Source organism: Notechis scutatus, chromosome Z (genome assembly GCF_049901735.1).
Source record: "Notechis scutatus isolate UNSWTSFEM ecotype Mainland chromosome Z, rNotScu1.2, whole genome shotgun sequence".
Taxonomy (NCBI): Eukaryota; Metazoa; Chordata; class Lepidosauria; order Squamata; family Elapidae; genus Notechis; species Notechis scutatus.
The window spans coordinates 4,253,783-4,271,620 of record NC_142025.1 but is presented as its reverse complement, the minus strand read 5'-3'; the positions used below and the strand labels follow the sequence as shown (position 1 = coordinate 4,271,620).

Here is a 17,838-nt window from a genome sequence, read left to right as displayed (position 1 = left end):
CCAATTAACTGCAACTGGAATTTCTTAGTATGACATACAGAATAACCTTGAACTTTTCAACTCCTCCACCCCTCCTTGAATTATGTGGCAGCCTATTTTCAAAGCTGACACTGGGAGGGGAGGGGGTGGGGCATGGTGGGCGAGGCCAGTCGGTCGGTTCAACTACCAGTTCGGTGAACCAGATGTAAATTTAACATCCGGTTCGCCTGAGCCAGCCTGAACCGGCTGAATCCCACCCCTGTGATTAAGGTGCTGTCCCCAAAATATGGAGACAATGAGTTCTAGTTTTGAGCCTTAGGCACAAAACCCAGTTAAGTGACAGTGGGCCAATTCCAGGAAATAGTGAGTTCTAGTCCTGCATGAGCCATGAAAGCCAGCTGGATGACTCTGAGCCAATCACCAGGAGACTGAGTTCTAGTGCCTCCTTAGGCACGAAAAGCTGTTTGGGTGTCTTTCAGCCAGTCGTCCTTTCTTACCCTAAGCCGCCTCACAGGGTTGTTGTAGGGACAATAGAAGGAGGAAGCAATAGTAGATATATTTGCTGCATTGAATTACAATAAAACAGTAAAAGTGCAATAAAATTCACAAACAAACAAATAATACAAAGCAATGCTGGAGTCAAATTTAACCATGACAGAATCAATGTGTCCAGGGAATGGCATATTTTATCAAGAGTAAAATAACACAGTCCAATTCATAAACATAAAATCCTACTGATTAAAAAGTACCAAAAAAGTAAATCCAAAATAAGACTGATAGGTTTATCAACTGGGCTGCAACTGAACATCTTCAGGGCAATAAAGCAATAATAGCATGTCTGTGTTTATATGTATGCATACGTGTGGCTGTATAAATGTGTCAGGAACCTTCAAAGGCAAATAGGCGTGTCGATGTTGGTTCATGACAGCCTTGTGGCACCAACGCAACATTGGAGACTCTGAAGTAAGACTCTTAAGAATTTAGACTGCACCTTCTTTAAGGTAGTGGCCCCAAATCTTTTGGGCACCAGGGACCAGTTCCACGGAGAAAGTTTTTCCCCCAGACCAGAGGGCTGTATGGTTTTGTGTGCTGCCTGCATCTCACAGATGGGGCGTCGCTTGTTTGCACAGCCTGGTTTCTGGCATGCTGCAGCGTGGTACCAATTCATGAACCAGAGGTTGGGGACCCCCATCAGTTGAATAAATACCTTTCTTCCTGCAAAAATTAAACCACAGTAATTTCTTTCTTTCTTTATCTTGTTGGGATACACCAATCCTGTAAAACTGGGGTTTCCAAACTTGGCAATTTTAAGACTTATGGATTTCAACTCCTGGAATTCCTCAGCCAGCCAAGGTTCCAAGTTTGGAAACCCCAATCTTACCCAGTGGGGAAGTGGATAACTATGGGTGCTCAAGTAACCATGTTCGAATGATGTTGAGCAATGGTGGTTAATACGAGCAAGGAATCTCACTGGATTTAACTTCCATTGGTGGAAGAAAAATGAAGAGGCCATTTGATTTCTTAATTAATTAAGTTGCTCACCTCTTTTTTTTAATTACAGGTAAAGTAAATGTAAAGGTTCCCCTCGCACATACGTGCTAGTCATTTCCGGCCCTGGGGGTGGTGCTCATCTCCATTTCAAAGCCAAAGAGCCAGCGCTGTCCGAAGACATGTGGCCAGCATGACTAAACGCCAAAGGTGCACAGGACGTTGTTACCTTCCCACTCAAGGTGGTCCCTATTTTTCTACTTGCATTTTTTTAATGTGCTTTCAAACTGCTAAGTTCGCAGAAGCTGGGACAAGTAACGGGAGCTCACTCCGTTATGTGGCACTAGGGATTTGAACCGCTGAACTGCCAATCTTTTGATCGACAAGCTCAGTGTCTTAGCACTGAGCCACCACGTCCCTAATTACAGGTAGTCCTTGACTAATAACCACAACTGGAACCAGACTTTGTTCAGTAAAGTCGCAGCCAATTTGTCAGAGTGAGCACAGTGTGACTATGTGAGACAACCCAGGAGGAGCAAATACAGTAAACAGAGGTTTGTATTTTAAATAGTGTTTTTTATCTACAAAGAATATATACGTACATGTACTTTAGTCGGACCTCAAACAAACAACAATTCCAGCATAGAAGCACATACGGAGAGAGAGAGATATGCTCCAACAGGGCCTCTTCTTCTTACAGGATCTTAAAGTGATATCAGCCCAAAAACCTTGCTGACTCATTCCCAGTATTACATCATTGTAGCAGCTGGTCAGCTTTAAATCATGACCCCGACACAATTTTACGATGCTTTCCTTTACCACAGTTGTTAAGTGAATCACTGCAGTTGGTAAGTGAAAAACCTGGTCATTAAGCAAATCTTGCTTCCTCCAGTAACTTTGCGTGCTGGGAATGTCACAAACAGCGATCACTTGACACCGCAACCCTCACAAACACAATGCCAAATTGCCGATTTCCCAAACTCTGATCACGTGATCGTGGGAATGATGCAATGGTTATAAATGCCCGGACTGGTTGTAAGTTACTTTTTTCAGTGCCACGGTAACTTCAAATGGTCACTAAATGAAGTCAAGGATTACCAGCATTGCAATTCTTCTGGAGAAAACAGGGATATCAGAAATATTTTCACACATCTTAGGGAAAAAACCTTGAGGGCCTTTTAAGAGTTTAACAAATGGAACAGAGAATAAAATGAATAGAGACGGTGTGAAGCCTTAAAGCTACCATTCTTTCCACAGCTTTGGCCAGTTCATTAGCTAAATGGAAGTGTTGCCAGTGTGAAAGATATTTTTAAAAAACATTTTGGGTTCAATTGTCAACTCTATAGCTTGGTCCCTTGTGAGATATCTCAGCTTCTGAGACAAAGAGAATCAATTATCCATCCAAGAGGAAAGAAAGAAAATTAACGATCGCTGAATATTGAACACAACACTGGAAATTCAATGAAAGCTGCCCCAGAAATCTGCCCAAAATTAAATCCTAGAAGTCTGATAGAAAAGGTAGAATTTAAAGCTGTATAGGTAATCCTCTTTTTAAGGCAGGTTGGGTAGGGACCATTCAAAGATATGACTGACCTGAAAAAGGGGACTTGTGATCCAGATTTGAGGTAATTTTATTCATTTTTTTCTTATTTGTTTTTCTTTGCATCCCAGTTTATTATTTTTATAAATAACTCAAGGCAGTGAATATATATCCTGCACCTTCCTCCTGCTACTTTCCCCACAACAACAACCTTGTAAGGAGGGCTGGGCTGAGAACGGGGGACATTGGCCCAAAGTCACTCAGCTAGCTTTCATAGCTATGGCAGGACTAGAACTCATGATCTCTTGTTTTCTAGTCTGATGATTTAACCACTAGGCCAGACAGGTCATATGGCTGGATACGGGTGCCCAGCAATATGGCTTCATTTATGGCCATTTTGCAACATTCCATAGTCTGCTGAAAACATTTTATGACAGTTTTGCTGAAAATTATCACTTAAATCTCGTTTTCAGAAAAATTATGCTCGTAGTCCACTTAATGACCATGGTGTTTGCCTTACAACCACCATATGCACTTAACAACTGCCAATAAAACATAATATTGGATTGGTCACACACCCAACCAGTTTTACAACTACCACATCATATGGCTATTCTGGGCAGATTCCATTACCATCACATCAAAGATTACCTTTAACATGACTTAAATTTGGCTTCCTAGATTGCACTGAGCCAGCATTTATGGTTTGTTCAAGCTAGAATCTACAAACCCATTTCAGTCCAGGAGAAAATATGAATTTCCCACTGAACTGATCCCTTGTCTAGAATTAATGGATATTTTTTATTTTATGTAATGCAGCATACCCAATGTATCACATGTATGAGTTACAGTAGCAATAAAACAGGAAAAAGTAAACATTTTCAATTTTATCTTAGAGATTGTGAAAGACAGAGTAGGGAGAAGAAGGAGGTGGGAGAAGAAGCAATCTATTTCTGCAAATTTGAATTGACAGAATAGAAGTAGGACACAGCAGAGACAGATGGCAGAAAAAAGGGTAGATCAGATCCTACTGGTATAAAACTAACAAAATTGCCCCAAACCCAAACTTGGACAGGTTACCATATAATCGGACCTTCCTCATTTTGCAAAAAGTGTAAGAGAAAAGAAAAAATTTCATTTTGATGTTTTCCAAGATCTTAGAGTATGAATTTATACTGTATAGGCTTTTTCATTTCTTTGTTTCAGTCTGTGCCTATATACAAATGTTTTAACCATTTCAAATTGCCAAAAATGTCCCTTAAAAGCAGTTTGAAGGCAGAAGAGAAAACAACAACAACCTACCAACGTACAGAAATGGCAAATATAATGAAGGAAAAGACAGAAGCAAGGGAAGCCACGTAACCCAAATTCAAACCACACAGTTTTAAACCCAATCCAATTTAAAAACTGGAGTAGCCTGACGCCTATAGAAACAAAGCAACCCTCAGTTTAAAAGTCTACCTGTTCTAACACTGATGATGTTCTCTAGCTGGGTTATGAAATGTCTGCAAGAAAACAACCAAGCTCAGAAAGCACCAAGAACCCCAATCTTCTCTTCCCCCCTTTTTTTCCCTTCCTCCTCCTCCTCCTCTTCCCATTCTTACTTTTCCTTTACCCCACACACCAGTGGTGAAATGTTACCGGTTTGGCAGCTGATTGGCATGGCAGAGCCATAGCTGATGTTTGGAAAACTGCGCGTACGTGCGTTAAAAGTGCATGCGCACACACGAAGTGCACGGTCACCGAACTGGCAGGGAAAATGGTAGAATCCCACGACTGCCACACCCCACTCTTTTCTAGCCTGAAGATATTGTCTACTTGCGTAATAAACTATCTGCAAAAAAACCACGACGAAGCTCAGAGAGAACCAAGGAACCTACAGTTCAAGAGATTCTCTCCTATTAGTTGAGAGAATTGACAGATAACAGATAACAGAAAATCAGAGTTGGAAGGGACCTTGTAGGTCATCTAGTCCAACCCCCCTCCACCCAAGCGGGAGACCCTACACCATTTCTGACAAATGGCAGTCCAATCTCTTCTTGAAAGTCTCAAGCGATGGCGCTCCCACAACTTCTGAGGGCATTGATATGTTCCATGAGTTGATAGTTCTCATTGTCAGAAAGTTTCTCCTTATTTCCAGGTTGAATCTCTCCTTGTTCAGTTTCCATCCATTATTTCTTCCATCCATTATTCACTGCTATCATGTCTCCCCTGGTCCTTCTCTTCACTAGACTAGCCAAGCCCAGTTCCTGTAACCGTTCTTCGTATGTTTTAGTCTCCAGTCCCCTAATCATCCTGGTTGCTCTTCTCTGTACTTTTTTTAGAGCCTCAGCATCTTTTTTGTAATGTGGTGAACAAAACTGGATGCAGTACTCTAGGTATGGTCTTACTTAGGCTTTATAGAGTGGTATTAGTACTTCCCTTGACCTTGATTGTATCCCTCTGTTAATACAACTTAGGATTGCATTAGCTTTTTGGGCTGCTGCTGCACACGGCTGGCTCATATTTAGCATGAAAGGAACTAACCAGTGGAACAATTTGCCTTCAGAAGTTGTGGTTGCTCTGTTGCTGGAGGTTTTTAAGAAGAGGCTGGACAGCCACCTGCCTGAAAAGATATAGCAGGGGTGTCAAACTGGATTTCTTGACGGGCCGGATCAACATGATAGTTGTCCTCTGTGGGCCAGGCGCGGGGAGGTGGGTGGTAGGTGGAAAGAGACGGGATGAATGCCCTTGTGAAGCACCCTGCCAAAACGGGGTGGAGGGGCCCATGTGCACCCACCCTGTGTGGCTCTTTTTTGGCTTCCCTGGCCTCCTGCAGCACTCTGCTGGCCGAAAATCAGCCACATGGAGATCCTGTTATCATAGTTTCAAATTAATTAAAGCTGGGAAAGTTTATAAGTACAAATATTTGTATGTTTATCTAAAGGGGGGTGGAGTTTGTGCTAACGCAGGCCTATTATAGAACTATTTCAGATTTTGAACCTATATTTCTTCCAAATCTTCTGACTGCAGCTTAAAAAGTACCTGAGATCGAGTCAGGTGCATTGAGCAGATGTGTTTGAAAATCCTATAGAAGTTACAAAGGATTTCAACCAATCAGGGCTTGCCTCTACCCCACACAGCAGCATGGTGGCCAAGAGGTGAAAAACACTCCACTCTCACTTGGAAGGTTGTGAGTTCAATCCTAGGCAGCAGCAGATGTTTCTCTATCAGGATGCAAAGAGAAAATATCTGCTGCAAGCCCCATGTTAGGAGTGAGGAAGGGCGCCCGGCCAGCATATGCTCAGCTCCATTCAGTGGCCCCAATTCCACCCCAAATAAAGGGATTACAGGATGGTAAAAAAAAAAAAAAAAAGTGCTTGCCATCAGCTAATCAATACTCATTTACCATCCACCTGTTTTTGGCTGGCAGAGTGCTGCTGGAGATGGGGAGACCAAAAACAGAGCAGTTCTTTGATATTTTCAGGCTAGCTCTGCAGATTTAAGCACCCCAAAGGCTGGGTCTTGAGTTTGACACCCCTGTAGTATAGGATTTCCTGCTTCATCAGGGGCTGCTGGACTAGAACAAGGGTCGGCAACCTTTTGGACCTCAGGGACCACCAAGCTATTCTCCAAAGCACCAGAAGGTTAAGATGGATGCAATGGATGGAACATTTGTCAAGAGAGAAGCAACCTAGAACTAAGGTTAAATTTCCTGACAGTGAGAACAATTAATCCGTGGAATGGCTTCCCTCCTGAAGATGTGGGGGCTGCAACACTGAAGGTTTTTAAACCATTTGTCTGAAATGGTGCAAGATTTCTTACTTGAGCAGGTGGTTGGAGTAGATGACCTTCAAGGTCCCTTCCCAATTCTTCTTTTCCTATGTTCTATGATATTTAGAGATATACTGACTCTGAATTTGGAAGCTTTACCATGCTACTATGGTTGAAAGCCACCCACAAGCCAACCAACATTAGCTTTTCATAGCATCTCTACAAATAGCTACCAGGTAACGATATGCTTTCTTTAGGTTATTTTTTTACCTGTTAAGTTTTGAAGCAACGGTTGGTTTTCGCAAAACTTCTGTGGCAAAGCAGGAAGGGAGATGTTCACCAAAGAGTCACAATGTAGAACCAACTGGGTGAAAGAAAACATGGAGGAAGAAGTTAGAAAAAGGACTGAATGGGAACCAAGGCGATTTAGTACAACTCTGCATTTCTAACAGAAGATTTTAAACTGCAAATTTAAAAAAAAAATCAGTGTCTAAAAACCCATTTGTTCTACATTGTATAGGTGGTCCTCGGCTTGCAACCACAACTGACTCCAAAATTTATGTTGTTAAGTGAAACATTTAAGTGAGTTTTGCCCCATTTTACGATCTGTCTTGCCACAGTTGTTAAATGAATCATTGTAGCTATTAAGTTAGTAACACGGTTGTTAAGTGAATCCGGAAGTGAGTTGGGTTTTTCTCTCCCCTATATGCAAGTGAGCAAACCCCAATCCCTTGTAACACTGATAACATTATTTAGTTGGGTCATGAAACGTCTGCAAGAAAACAACCAAGCTCAGAGAGCATCAAGGACCCCACAGTTCAACTGCGACCTATTCTCTTTCATCGGTTTGAAAATATACACTTGGCTGAATGTTTGAGATAGAACTAACTTTCCTGGTGCTACCTAAAACTTCAGAGACTGGCAGAAATTATTAGAGAGTTAACTGCCATCGCCAAAAGAGGTTTAAACCAGGCTGGTCCAGATGTTGCCAACTGGAACTGGCAAAGATGTCATTCTTTCCATCTGTCTGAAGTTCTTTTTATACCAGGCACAGCAAATCCATCTAAGCGATCCAGTCATTGTTAACCTAAACACATCGAAGTGTAAAAATGATTGAAAAGCAATCCTGACATATACTGTTACATGGACTGTTGGATTAACATTGACAGAGAAGGAATCCTGCACTGGGAAAGCCCAGATTTAATGGCATCCAGGCCGAGCAGCTGCCAGCTTTGAAAACCCTTCACCCCCTTCAAATGTACCATGTGGCTCATATCAGAGGTGGGTATTCAGCCAGTTCTGATCAGGTTTGGAGAACTGGAAGCAGAAATTTTGAGTAGTTCGGAGGACCGGCCAATCCCACCTCTGACTGACTGGCCCCGCCCCCATCTCTTCTCCACCTCCCATCGAGTCCCAGCTGATTGGCTGGGTCTTCCTTGGTTGCCCTGCCTAGGAGAATGGAGCTGGAAAGCAGGCTAGTGGGGTGGGGTGGGGAGGGAAGGAAAGGGAAGGGAGATTTTGCAGTATATCCTTCCTCTGCCAGGCCCCACCAAGCCATGCCCACGGAACCGGTAATAACAAATTTTGAATCCCACCACTCCTCAGCGGTGTTACTTCCCCGAAGTAACATTGAAAGTAAGTAATTGTGTGTACAGCACATGTCAAGCACGCAAAGCGTGTGATTAGCAAACCGGCAGCATCCCACCACTTGACTAAGTGCCAAGCAAAGCCACTGGAGCTGAAAAATTCATGTATTAGTCAATACTAAGGGTAAATTTGCAAGGAAGGCATCTTCAACACTCTCTGTCCTTAATCCTCTCTGGGTCTCCTCAGAATGCAAGAGACACAGAGTTCTCACTAATAACACAAAAGATACAACTCAAATTATCCTACTTTGGACACATTATGTGAAGTCTCTCTGGAGAAGAGACTGATGCTGGGAAAGATGGAAGGAATGAGAAGAGGATGAAGGAGGATTAACCTGTGTCTAGTTTAATGAAAAGAAGGACTAGGGGAGACATGGTGGCAGTGTTCCAATATCTCGGGGGCTGCCCCAAAGAAGAGGGAGTCAAGCTATTCTCCAAAGGAGCGGTCACCAACCTGTGGCCCGAGGACCACTGGTGGTCCGCAAGAAAATTTTGGTGGTCTACAGAGAAATGTCCCCCCCCCCCAAAACAATTAATCCAGGCTGTGCAGGAACCCAAGGCTATGCTGCCGCCCACATGGCTCATGGGAACACAAGGTTGCGTTGCTTGCATTGCGAACAACAGGAGGTAGTGAGGGGAGGGGGGAAAGGGCGGAGGGGGGGGGAACTTGCCCCACTCATCCCACGTGTCTCGCCTGGCCACCGGGCTGCTTCTTTCCACTTGTTTTTTCTTCTCCTTTTGGCTGCACACAAGGAAAGCAGCAAAAGTCTTTCTTTCTCTCCCCCAAACTCTGCCAGGAATGAGTCTTTGGGCCCCTGCAAGGCCTCCTGTTCCAAGAGGCTGCGCCGGCACGACATGTCTCACAAAGACTCATTTCTGGCGGCGTTTGGGGGAGAGAAAGAAAGACTTCTGCTGCTTCTGCTGTTTTCCTTGCATGAAGCCAAAAGTCTCTCTCTCCCTCCCTCCCTGAGAACGGAGCTGGAGACGGTGTCCTGTGATCCCAAATAAAGAATGATCGATTGGTAGGAAAATGGGGTGGGGGATTCTCCTGCATACTTTTTTTGGGATTTTCCCAGGATCTCTGCTGCTTTCTGCAGAGACCCTGGGAAAATGTCAGCAAGCCGCCGTCTGTCAAAATTCATATTAGTGGTCCGCAAGATTTAGAATTATGAGTTTGGTGCTCCCTGAGTTCCAAAAGGTTGGCGACCGCTGCTGCAAAGCACCTGAGGGCAGGACAAGAAGCATTGGGTGGAAACTAATCAAGGAGAGAAGCAACCTGGAATTTGAGGAGGAATTTCCTGACAGTTAGATCAATTAATCAGTGGAACAACTTGCCTCCAGAAGTTGTGAATGCTCCAACACTGGAAGTTTTTAAGAAGATGTTGGATAACCATCTGTCTGAAGTGGTGTAGGGTTTCCTGCCTAAGCAGGGGGCTGGACTAGAAGACCTCCAAGGTCCCTTCCAACTCTGTTATTCTATTCATTACTACCAGCCAGGGAGCAGGACTCAGTTATGGAAAGAACGCTGGAAAATCAGAAGGACCAAATTGGGGACAGATTCTCCTGGAGAAAATCAATCCTCGCGATCGTTAAAAGTCAATATTGACTAGAAGGCATGTAATCAATCAATCAGCATTGACTTGAAGGCACATAATCGATCAGCGAGAGTCAGCCAATTGCCCAGCTCTCTTGAAAAGTCCATAATGGTAGATAAATGGGGTAAGAGAGAGAAGAAGAGAACAATTATCAGCAAGGAGATGGGGACATGCTTGGAATATCTGAAGGGCCAGGTTAGTGCTGAGTCACGAAGGGAATCTTTTTATGTGCTTACTAAGAATCATGACTCATAAAGAGATATTATGATGCACTTAATCATTTCAATGCAAAGATTCGGCTTTCTGGAGAAGTTCATAAGGTTGAGAAAGATGGAAGGAAAAAGAAGAGGAGGAGGAGAAGGACCAATAGAAAGTGAGATGGGCTTACTCATAATGATGATGGATGTGCCATTGGAAGAGCTCAAGGAATAAGGTCTTGGGAAGATCTATGTGCTTACTAAGAACTGATTGTGACTTGAGGACACATCAAGGAACAATCAGCAAAGCAATGCCAGGATCTATCTTGTTGAGGAGTCTATAGAACTAGAAAATGAAGGAAAGAGGGCACCAGTTGAAGGTTAATAGACGTAGGCATGGTGGAGATGCGAGTATCCTTGGAAGAGATAAAGGACCAGGATGAGAATAGACCTTCCAAGAGAAGACAGTTTGACACGGTCACTTAAGAGTTGAGATGGTCCATAATCAAATCAAAATGGGGAATTTTTCTGACTACCAGTGGCATTTTAGTTCTTTGGGATAGGGGAGAAAGGGGGCAGCAACCCATAGGCATTGATACGAAGGAATTAAAAACTGCAGATGCATGAAGTCGATCAAGTAGGCTGATGGGAGCAAGAGAGAAGATCGGTTCACTGGAAAAGCAAAGGAGAAAAATTCTAATTCTAAATGCTGCTATTTTCTTTCCAGCCCTCTTACTGGGGTGGCCCTTGGATGCATCTTTATGGTCCTCTGGGCCACAATATAAAAGACTAGCTCGATACCCGTGCTTCGCTACGGAACTATGTGGTCAGGCTTAGTTTTTGGGGAGGAAAATAAGGGGTGGGTGGGAAATTGTGCCTTTGCCTGCCAGCATCCATCAGTATTCATCTGGCTAGCGTCCTGTCAGTGTGTGAGAGAGTTGAGGGCTGTTTGGAAACTGAAACAGTATTTGCTGTGAGCAAGACCACAAGGAGCCTGGGCGTGGCTTAGCTCAACTGTTCTGTACTAAAGCAGCTTGGTGCTGTGAAACTGAAACTCCTCTCCTCTGCTTGTGTTTTGCATTTGGAACAGATTTATTTTCAGGTGGAGAGGGGGAGTAGAACTCCTTAGCATCAGAGCGTGTTAATAATAACAATAATATACGAAATACTAATGCTCTGAGGGTCATTTCAAAAAAATCCTTTCTTAGCGAGCACCGAGAGGAACATAGGTGTCAAATTTCAAGTTTGTAGGCTTTACGGTTCTGGAGATTTTGGGTTGATGCGTGAGTGGTATTTCGCTTTTATATATAGATAGATTTATGTGTGTATTTGTGTTTTCTCCTACCCAGTGGTGTGAGAGTGCGCATGCATACATACAACATCTGTTCACTGGGAAGCAAAGGGTGGGCTGCACAGGGTGTCCTCTGGATCACATGACCAGGAGAGCGGAGGGAGGGGCTTAGAAGGGAGCAGATAACAATATTTTGAGCTGTTGTCTATGGGCCTTTCCCATAGGGCAGGGGTGTCAAACGTGATTTCACGGAGAAGTTTGAGAAAGATGGAAGGAAAAAGAAAAAGAGGAGGAGGAAGGAATGTCACAAAAGGGGATTATATATGACTTAATAGTTTGTTCAATGACTGTTCAAAGTTACAGCGGGACTAAAGAAAAGTGACTGATGACCAATTTTCTTTCTTTCTTTCTTTCTTTCTTTCTTTCTTTCTTTCTTTCTTTCTTTCTTTCTTTCTTTCTTTCTTTCTCTCTTTCTCTCTCTCTTTCTCTCTCTCTCTAGGGTAGTCTGTGATTTACAACAGTTCATTTAGTGACTGTTCAAAGTTACAACATAACCGCAAAAAGTGACTTTTAACTATTTTGCACACTTACGACCACTGCAGCATCCCCATGGTCATGTGATCAAAATTTGGATGCTTAGCAACTGACTCATATTTATGACGATTGCCGTGACCAGGGGTTACATAGTCCCCTTTTGTAACTTTCTGACAAAGTCAATGAGGGAAGCCAGACTTGCTTAATGACTGCCTGATTCGTTTAATAACTGTATTCGCTTAACAACCATGGCACAAAAAGTTGTAAAATGAGGCATGACTCACTTAACAACAGTCTTGCTTAGCTATGAAACTCTTACCTCAATTATGGTCATAAGTCGAGGATTACCTGTATTTCAGCTGTTAATAGGACCACCAAATGTCTGATGATTATTTTTCTTGCTTTTTCCATCTTGGCAGCCAACTCGCCACACTTTATTTAGACATGTGCTTGTTCTAGAATACAGGTTTTATACACAACAGGAAAGTGGTACAGGTAGTCCTTGACATGAGACCATAATGTTGCCTGCCCATCATGGCTGTAAGTCACGATGATCGTAAAATGGGCCAGTCACATGACTAACTTGATTTTTGCAAAAAAATTCTGTGGTGGTTACGTGAACATCAGAGTCATTAAGCATTATGGACGTGGTTTGCCAAAAACTGAAAGTAAATGGTGGTTTTTGGCAAAACTTCAAATATTTGCTAAGTGACCAGTCATAAGTAGAGGACTATCTCTGTATTTAATGGCTTCTTGCAACTATAAAGGACCCTCTTTTTTTTTTTTGCAACTGTGAAAAAGAAATGTATACACCCATTCTAAGTGCAGGTTAAGGATTATGGAAGTTATAAACGTATCATGTTTATAATTTTAATATTTTTAATTGGTGTCATCTTGAAAATCACTCACTCCAAACATTCCCATAGTTGGAATGACACCTGTACATGCACAGAGAAACTCTTGTCTTTTACCCAGGGGCTGAAAATCCAGAGCTTGGTTGGATGCTACACATTTTCTAATGATATCCAATTCAGAGCAGCTCTATGGATGAAGTACACTCATTCAGAGCCATAGGTTTCTCCATATATACATTTTAAAAGAAGGAAATGGTTGGGTTCACTCAGCATTCTTAATCAGGTCAATCAGAGGCAGAGTTTCTGCATCGTGCATAAATCTGGTTAGTATTAAACGTGCTTGTTTTTTTTTTTTCCTGGAAACTGAGCATGTAGCCTGAACCAGACTGTTTAATTAGTTGATCGTTCCTTCAATGCAAATGGGATCCTTTGGTCCCTAGTTTAACAAACCATAGGGGCATTAAATTAAAAAAGCGGGGAGAGGTTAACAAGGTTAAATAATAATAACAAAAATAATAATCAACAAACAGCAGGCCACAACGTATCCAGCCTTTTTTTAGTCCAGCGGCTTTTGCAAAAGTAGCCTCTGCAACCGCTCCCTCCTCTCCCAGCCCCCCACCAAAAATGCCAAGATTCAAAAGAGAGCTCTCTTTGATATATTTCTTTTTCCTTTTTGAGATAGGAGAAAAGCAGAAAGCTTTTCTGATTCTGTTTTAAAGACCGAAGAAGAAGAAGAAACTAAGTCAAAGTTCAGAACCCATCACCAAGTCTTTATCTTCTCCGGCCTGTAACCAACTACTTTACACACACACACATGCAGAGGCAACCTAACCTCTGCTCATGCGAAGAGCGCCTCCCCACCCCCAACCCACCGTCCCGCAGCAATGCCAACACCAGCTGCACCTCGCCAAAGGGGCCCCTTGACAGAAGGGGGGGAAAGGGAAAGAAGAAACTTGTTTTTGCAAAGGAGTAAAAAGGGGCTCCGTTCGGGGGCCTCCTTCCCACCCCACCCTGGTTAAAAGGGTGAAATATTCTGGGAGGGGCCTCCTCTTCCCTCTCTACCCCGCTCCCCCCTCCCTCCCAACCCGAGAACGACAGGAGCGCACCGGCCACTTACGGGCAGCACCAAAAAGGCGGCGGCGCGCAGAGCGGGGGGTCTCCACAGGCGCCGGGTCGGGCGCCCCATAGCATCCGTCCCGCTGCCCCCTTGCGTGGGTGCATCTCAGGGGGACCAACGCTGTCTCCGAGGCTCCGGGCCGGCCGGCCGCCTCCCTCGCTCGTCCCCGCGGCGACGCGCTCTGCGCCCGCGGGTCCTGTGAAGCGACTGCGGCAACTTGCCAGTCCCTTTCCAGAAACGGAGGTCAATTCATTCTCGGGGCTTCTGAACATGCGCAGAGGGCATTCGTCCCCTCCTCTCCCCAGTCTCATGCTCGGGAGGGTGGGGGAGAACAGTGGCGAATTTCAGATTATTTTGAGGGGTGGGGTGAGAAGTAATTAGTCACCATTTGAGGATCGGGGGTGGGTGGGTGGAAGGCGTGCGCGTTGAAAAAGATCTGCGCCTCTTCCGCACATGCAGAGAGCGGTCCTGGCGGAGGTTCACCTGTTTTGGACATGGATTTAAAGAACTTTAGGTCTATGGAGAGATTCTCAGTCCTCCAGGGCATGGTTGCCCCAAACTTAAGAAGCTTCTTGGATGAGAAGCAAAGGATGAGATGTTGAGACTTTGGGGGAAAGTGCAGAGAAAAGCAACTCAGAAGTTTAAAGGCCTGGAGACCAAAACATACAAAGAACGGTTGCAGAATTTGGGTATGGCTTAGTCTACTCTAGGGCAGAGGACTCCAAACTGGCAACTTTAAGGCTTGTGGTCTTCAACTTCCACAATTCTCCAGCCAGCTGGAGAATTCTGGAAGTCCACAAATCTTAAAGTTGCCGAGTTTGGGGACCCCTGGTCTAAAGAAAAGAAGGACAAGTGGGGACATGATAGCAGTCTTCCAATATTTGAAGGGCTGCCACAAAGAAGAGGGAGTCCAGCTATTCTCCAAAGCACCTGAGGGCAGGAGAGGAAGCAATGGATGGCAACTAATCAAGGAGAGAAGCAACCCAGAATTAAGGAGAAATTTCCTGAGAACAATTAATCAGGGGAACAACTTGCCTCCAGAAATTTGGAGTGCTCCAACACTGGAGGCTTTTAAGAAGAGACTGAACGACCAGTTGTCTGAAATAGTTTAGGGTCTCCTTCTTGAGTAGCGGGTGGGACTAGAGGACCTCCAAGGTCCCTTCCAGCTCTATTCGGATGGATGGAAATGTCATCAAGCAAAATAAAGAATGCCCGATTGCCTTTTGAAAGAGCACCTTTAGACGTTTCTAACACACGTGGAGTAACTTCACTGGAAGGGAATATGTTGTAACACGTGTTATGCAGGCTCTCCTCCCTTACGCAAAGCCTTTAACCGAAAGGTGTTTTTTGAAGAAGCAACTGGACTTTCTGGTTTTCTTTGAAGATGTTTCACTCCTTATCCAGGAAGCTTCTTCAGCTCTGATAGGGTCCTTCCATTCCCCACCATCCAGTCAGAGCTGAGGAAGCTGCTTGGATAAGAAGCAAAACGTCTTCAGAGAAAAAACAGAAAGTCCAGTTGCCTCTTGAAACGAATCACCTTTGGTGGGGAAAGCACCATGTGGAATCTGACCTAAAAGTTATATAGTTGTTAGGAGATTATTATTATTAATTATTTTGGGTGATAATTAAAAGTTAAATGATTATTGGGATTAAAAGGGGAGTTAATGATATATAATCTATAAGGGTGGCACACTCAAATTAGTAATTATGGGGGAAGCTTTTTTGAAATGTTTGAATTGAAATAGAATTTGTGAAATGATGAAATAAGAATATGCGATGAAATTGCAAACCTGACAGATGAAAGTATAAAAGTACAATGAATATGAAGATATGAGAGTTATTTAAAGTTTAAGGAAATAGGTTAAGGAATGTATTGGAAAACTTATAGAATAAGCTGGATGAAAGTATCTGAGAAAAATAATAGAAAATATGTAAAGTAATGGTAAGATAGGAAATTAAATGTGAAAGTTGAGTATGTAATTATAGTCATGTTTGTATGGAAATGTGAAAACCTGGAATCATGCTGTTCGCTAAAAGAAGATGTTTTTTAAAATGTGGAAAACTTAAATAAAATTTTAATGGAAAAAAAAAAAAAAGAACTATGACCTGGATGTCTGAGAATCTCCAAAGACACAAAAGCCTTTAAGAAGATTTGTTCGCACCTCACATTAGACTTTTCAACTCTCTTCCCGTTTCCCCCCAGGGATTGTTGTCGTGAGAACCCATCTTGTTGATTATTTCTGGCTGCTCTGTATCGGTGCAACACACGCACTGGGTGAACTCAGAAAGAAGACGTTTGTGCGAATTGGTCATCCCTCGCATTTCACATGGTTTCAGGATGACAGATGAAGAGGGGGAAATTGGGGTTTGATTCCCCGCCTCCGGTTTTCATTTTTATGTCTTTATGTCGATGTAGTTTGAGAGGTGGGATGGCTTCTGAGCATAGATAGAGTGCCCTCATTTGGACACCCCGTAGTTGCCTCAACATTTTAGATTTGCGAAAGTAAAGATCATGCTTGAACTGTAGTTTTCTTTAGGCTGCATGATGTCTTTTTTTTTTTTTTAAAGAAATTTTTACTGGAAAAATAAATTAATTTAGGCCTACAGTTTTTGGCAAACGGGGCTGGATTATCGGGTTTATTTAACCAGAATCTTTGGTTTCTCAATTTCTCTCAATTCTGATACATGAAGAATTAAGAATCAATAAGACCAAACAGCCTATCTCAAAGGGTTTTGTAGGAAAACATGAAAAAGAGAACTTCTGCTGCCTTGAGCTTCTGTGCAAAAATGGGAATAAAAACCATAATATAAAATGTTCTGATGAGGCTAATAAATTTGGGTTGCATATTGACCTAGCTAAGCTATCCTTTGTTTTAACCATGGTTTTATGAATTAGTCAGTTTGCTGGATTCAGATAACTAAGCAATAAACCATGTTTTTGAGCCCACAGCTTATTCTGTTTATAATAAACTTTTTGATTGTATATCTTTATTAGTAAAATAATGTAGAGACCCATGTTTGTTTTTATTTATAAATGATATATATGTACTATATCCATTATAAAATATGTGCTCTTAAATGGAAATTATTGGGACAGGGAGGAAAATGATACAAATAGATATTCTAATATTTACTTAGCCTACAGCCTGATGTATATGTCTTACTTTAGAGATCATTTCTGTAAAATGTCCCAAATTTTTCTGAAATGTGTTACTTTTTCCTAAAAATAACTAAATCCCAATATATCAGCTGCATCTTAGCTTAGTATGCAAAATGTACTGGGTTACAGGCAGTCCTCAACTTATGGTCACAATTGATCCCAAAGTTTCTGTTGCTAAACGAGACAGTTGTTAACTCCGATAATCTCCACAACGTTTTTAATGGAGGCATTAGTGAGGGGTGAGAATGTGCCAAATTGTTAAAATCTGCCAAATAGCAGGAGGCTATGACTACCATGTTACTTGATCTCGGCCCCTTCATAATATTTCCAGAAATCCTACATTTTTCTTGTAAAGTATTCAAGTAGTCCTCAACTTATAACGAGAACTGACCCTAAAATTTCTGTTGCTAAGTGAGACAGTAAGTGAATGTTGTCCCTTTTTACGACCTTTGTTATCAGTTGTTAAGCGAGGCACTGCAGTTATTAAATTAGTAGCACAGTTGTTAAGTGAAACCTGGTTTCCCCATTGACGTCTCTTGTCAGGTCGGAAAAGGAGAGTCACGTGACCTAAGATACTGCAACCATCATAAATAGGAGTTGGTTGCCAAGCGTCCAAATTTTGATCACATGATCTTAGGAGGGAAATGCCGCAGTGGTTGGCTGCAGAATTCTGGGAGTTGAAGT

General features: G+C 42.8%; 1 protein-coding gene across 2 annotated transcripts in view; it reads right to left on the bottom strand.

The window, feature by feature from the left end:
* The window catches only part of CRHR2 (corticotropin releasing hormone receptor 2), a 141,490-nt gene extending 127,226 nt beyond the window's left edge, over positions 1-14,264 (bottom strand). For both annotated transcript variants that reach the window (XM_087946981.1, XM_087946982.1), the window contains exons 1-2: positions 13,995-14,264; positions 7,031-7,124 (exon numbers count right to left, since the gene is read on the bottom strand). In XM_087946981.1, coding sequence (XP_087803107.1) covers positions 7,031-7,124; positions 13,995-14,063 — 163 coding nt within the window. In that variant the 5' untranslated portion in view covers positions 14,064-14,264. The remainder of the gene's footprint in view (positions 1-7,030; positions 7,125-13,994) is intronic.
* Between the last annotated feature and the right edge of the window lie 3,574 nt (positions 14,265-17,838).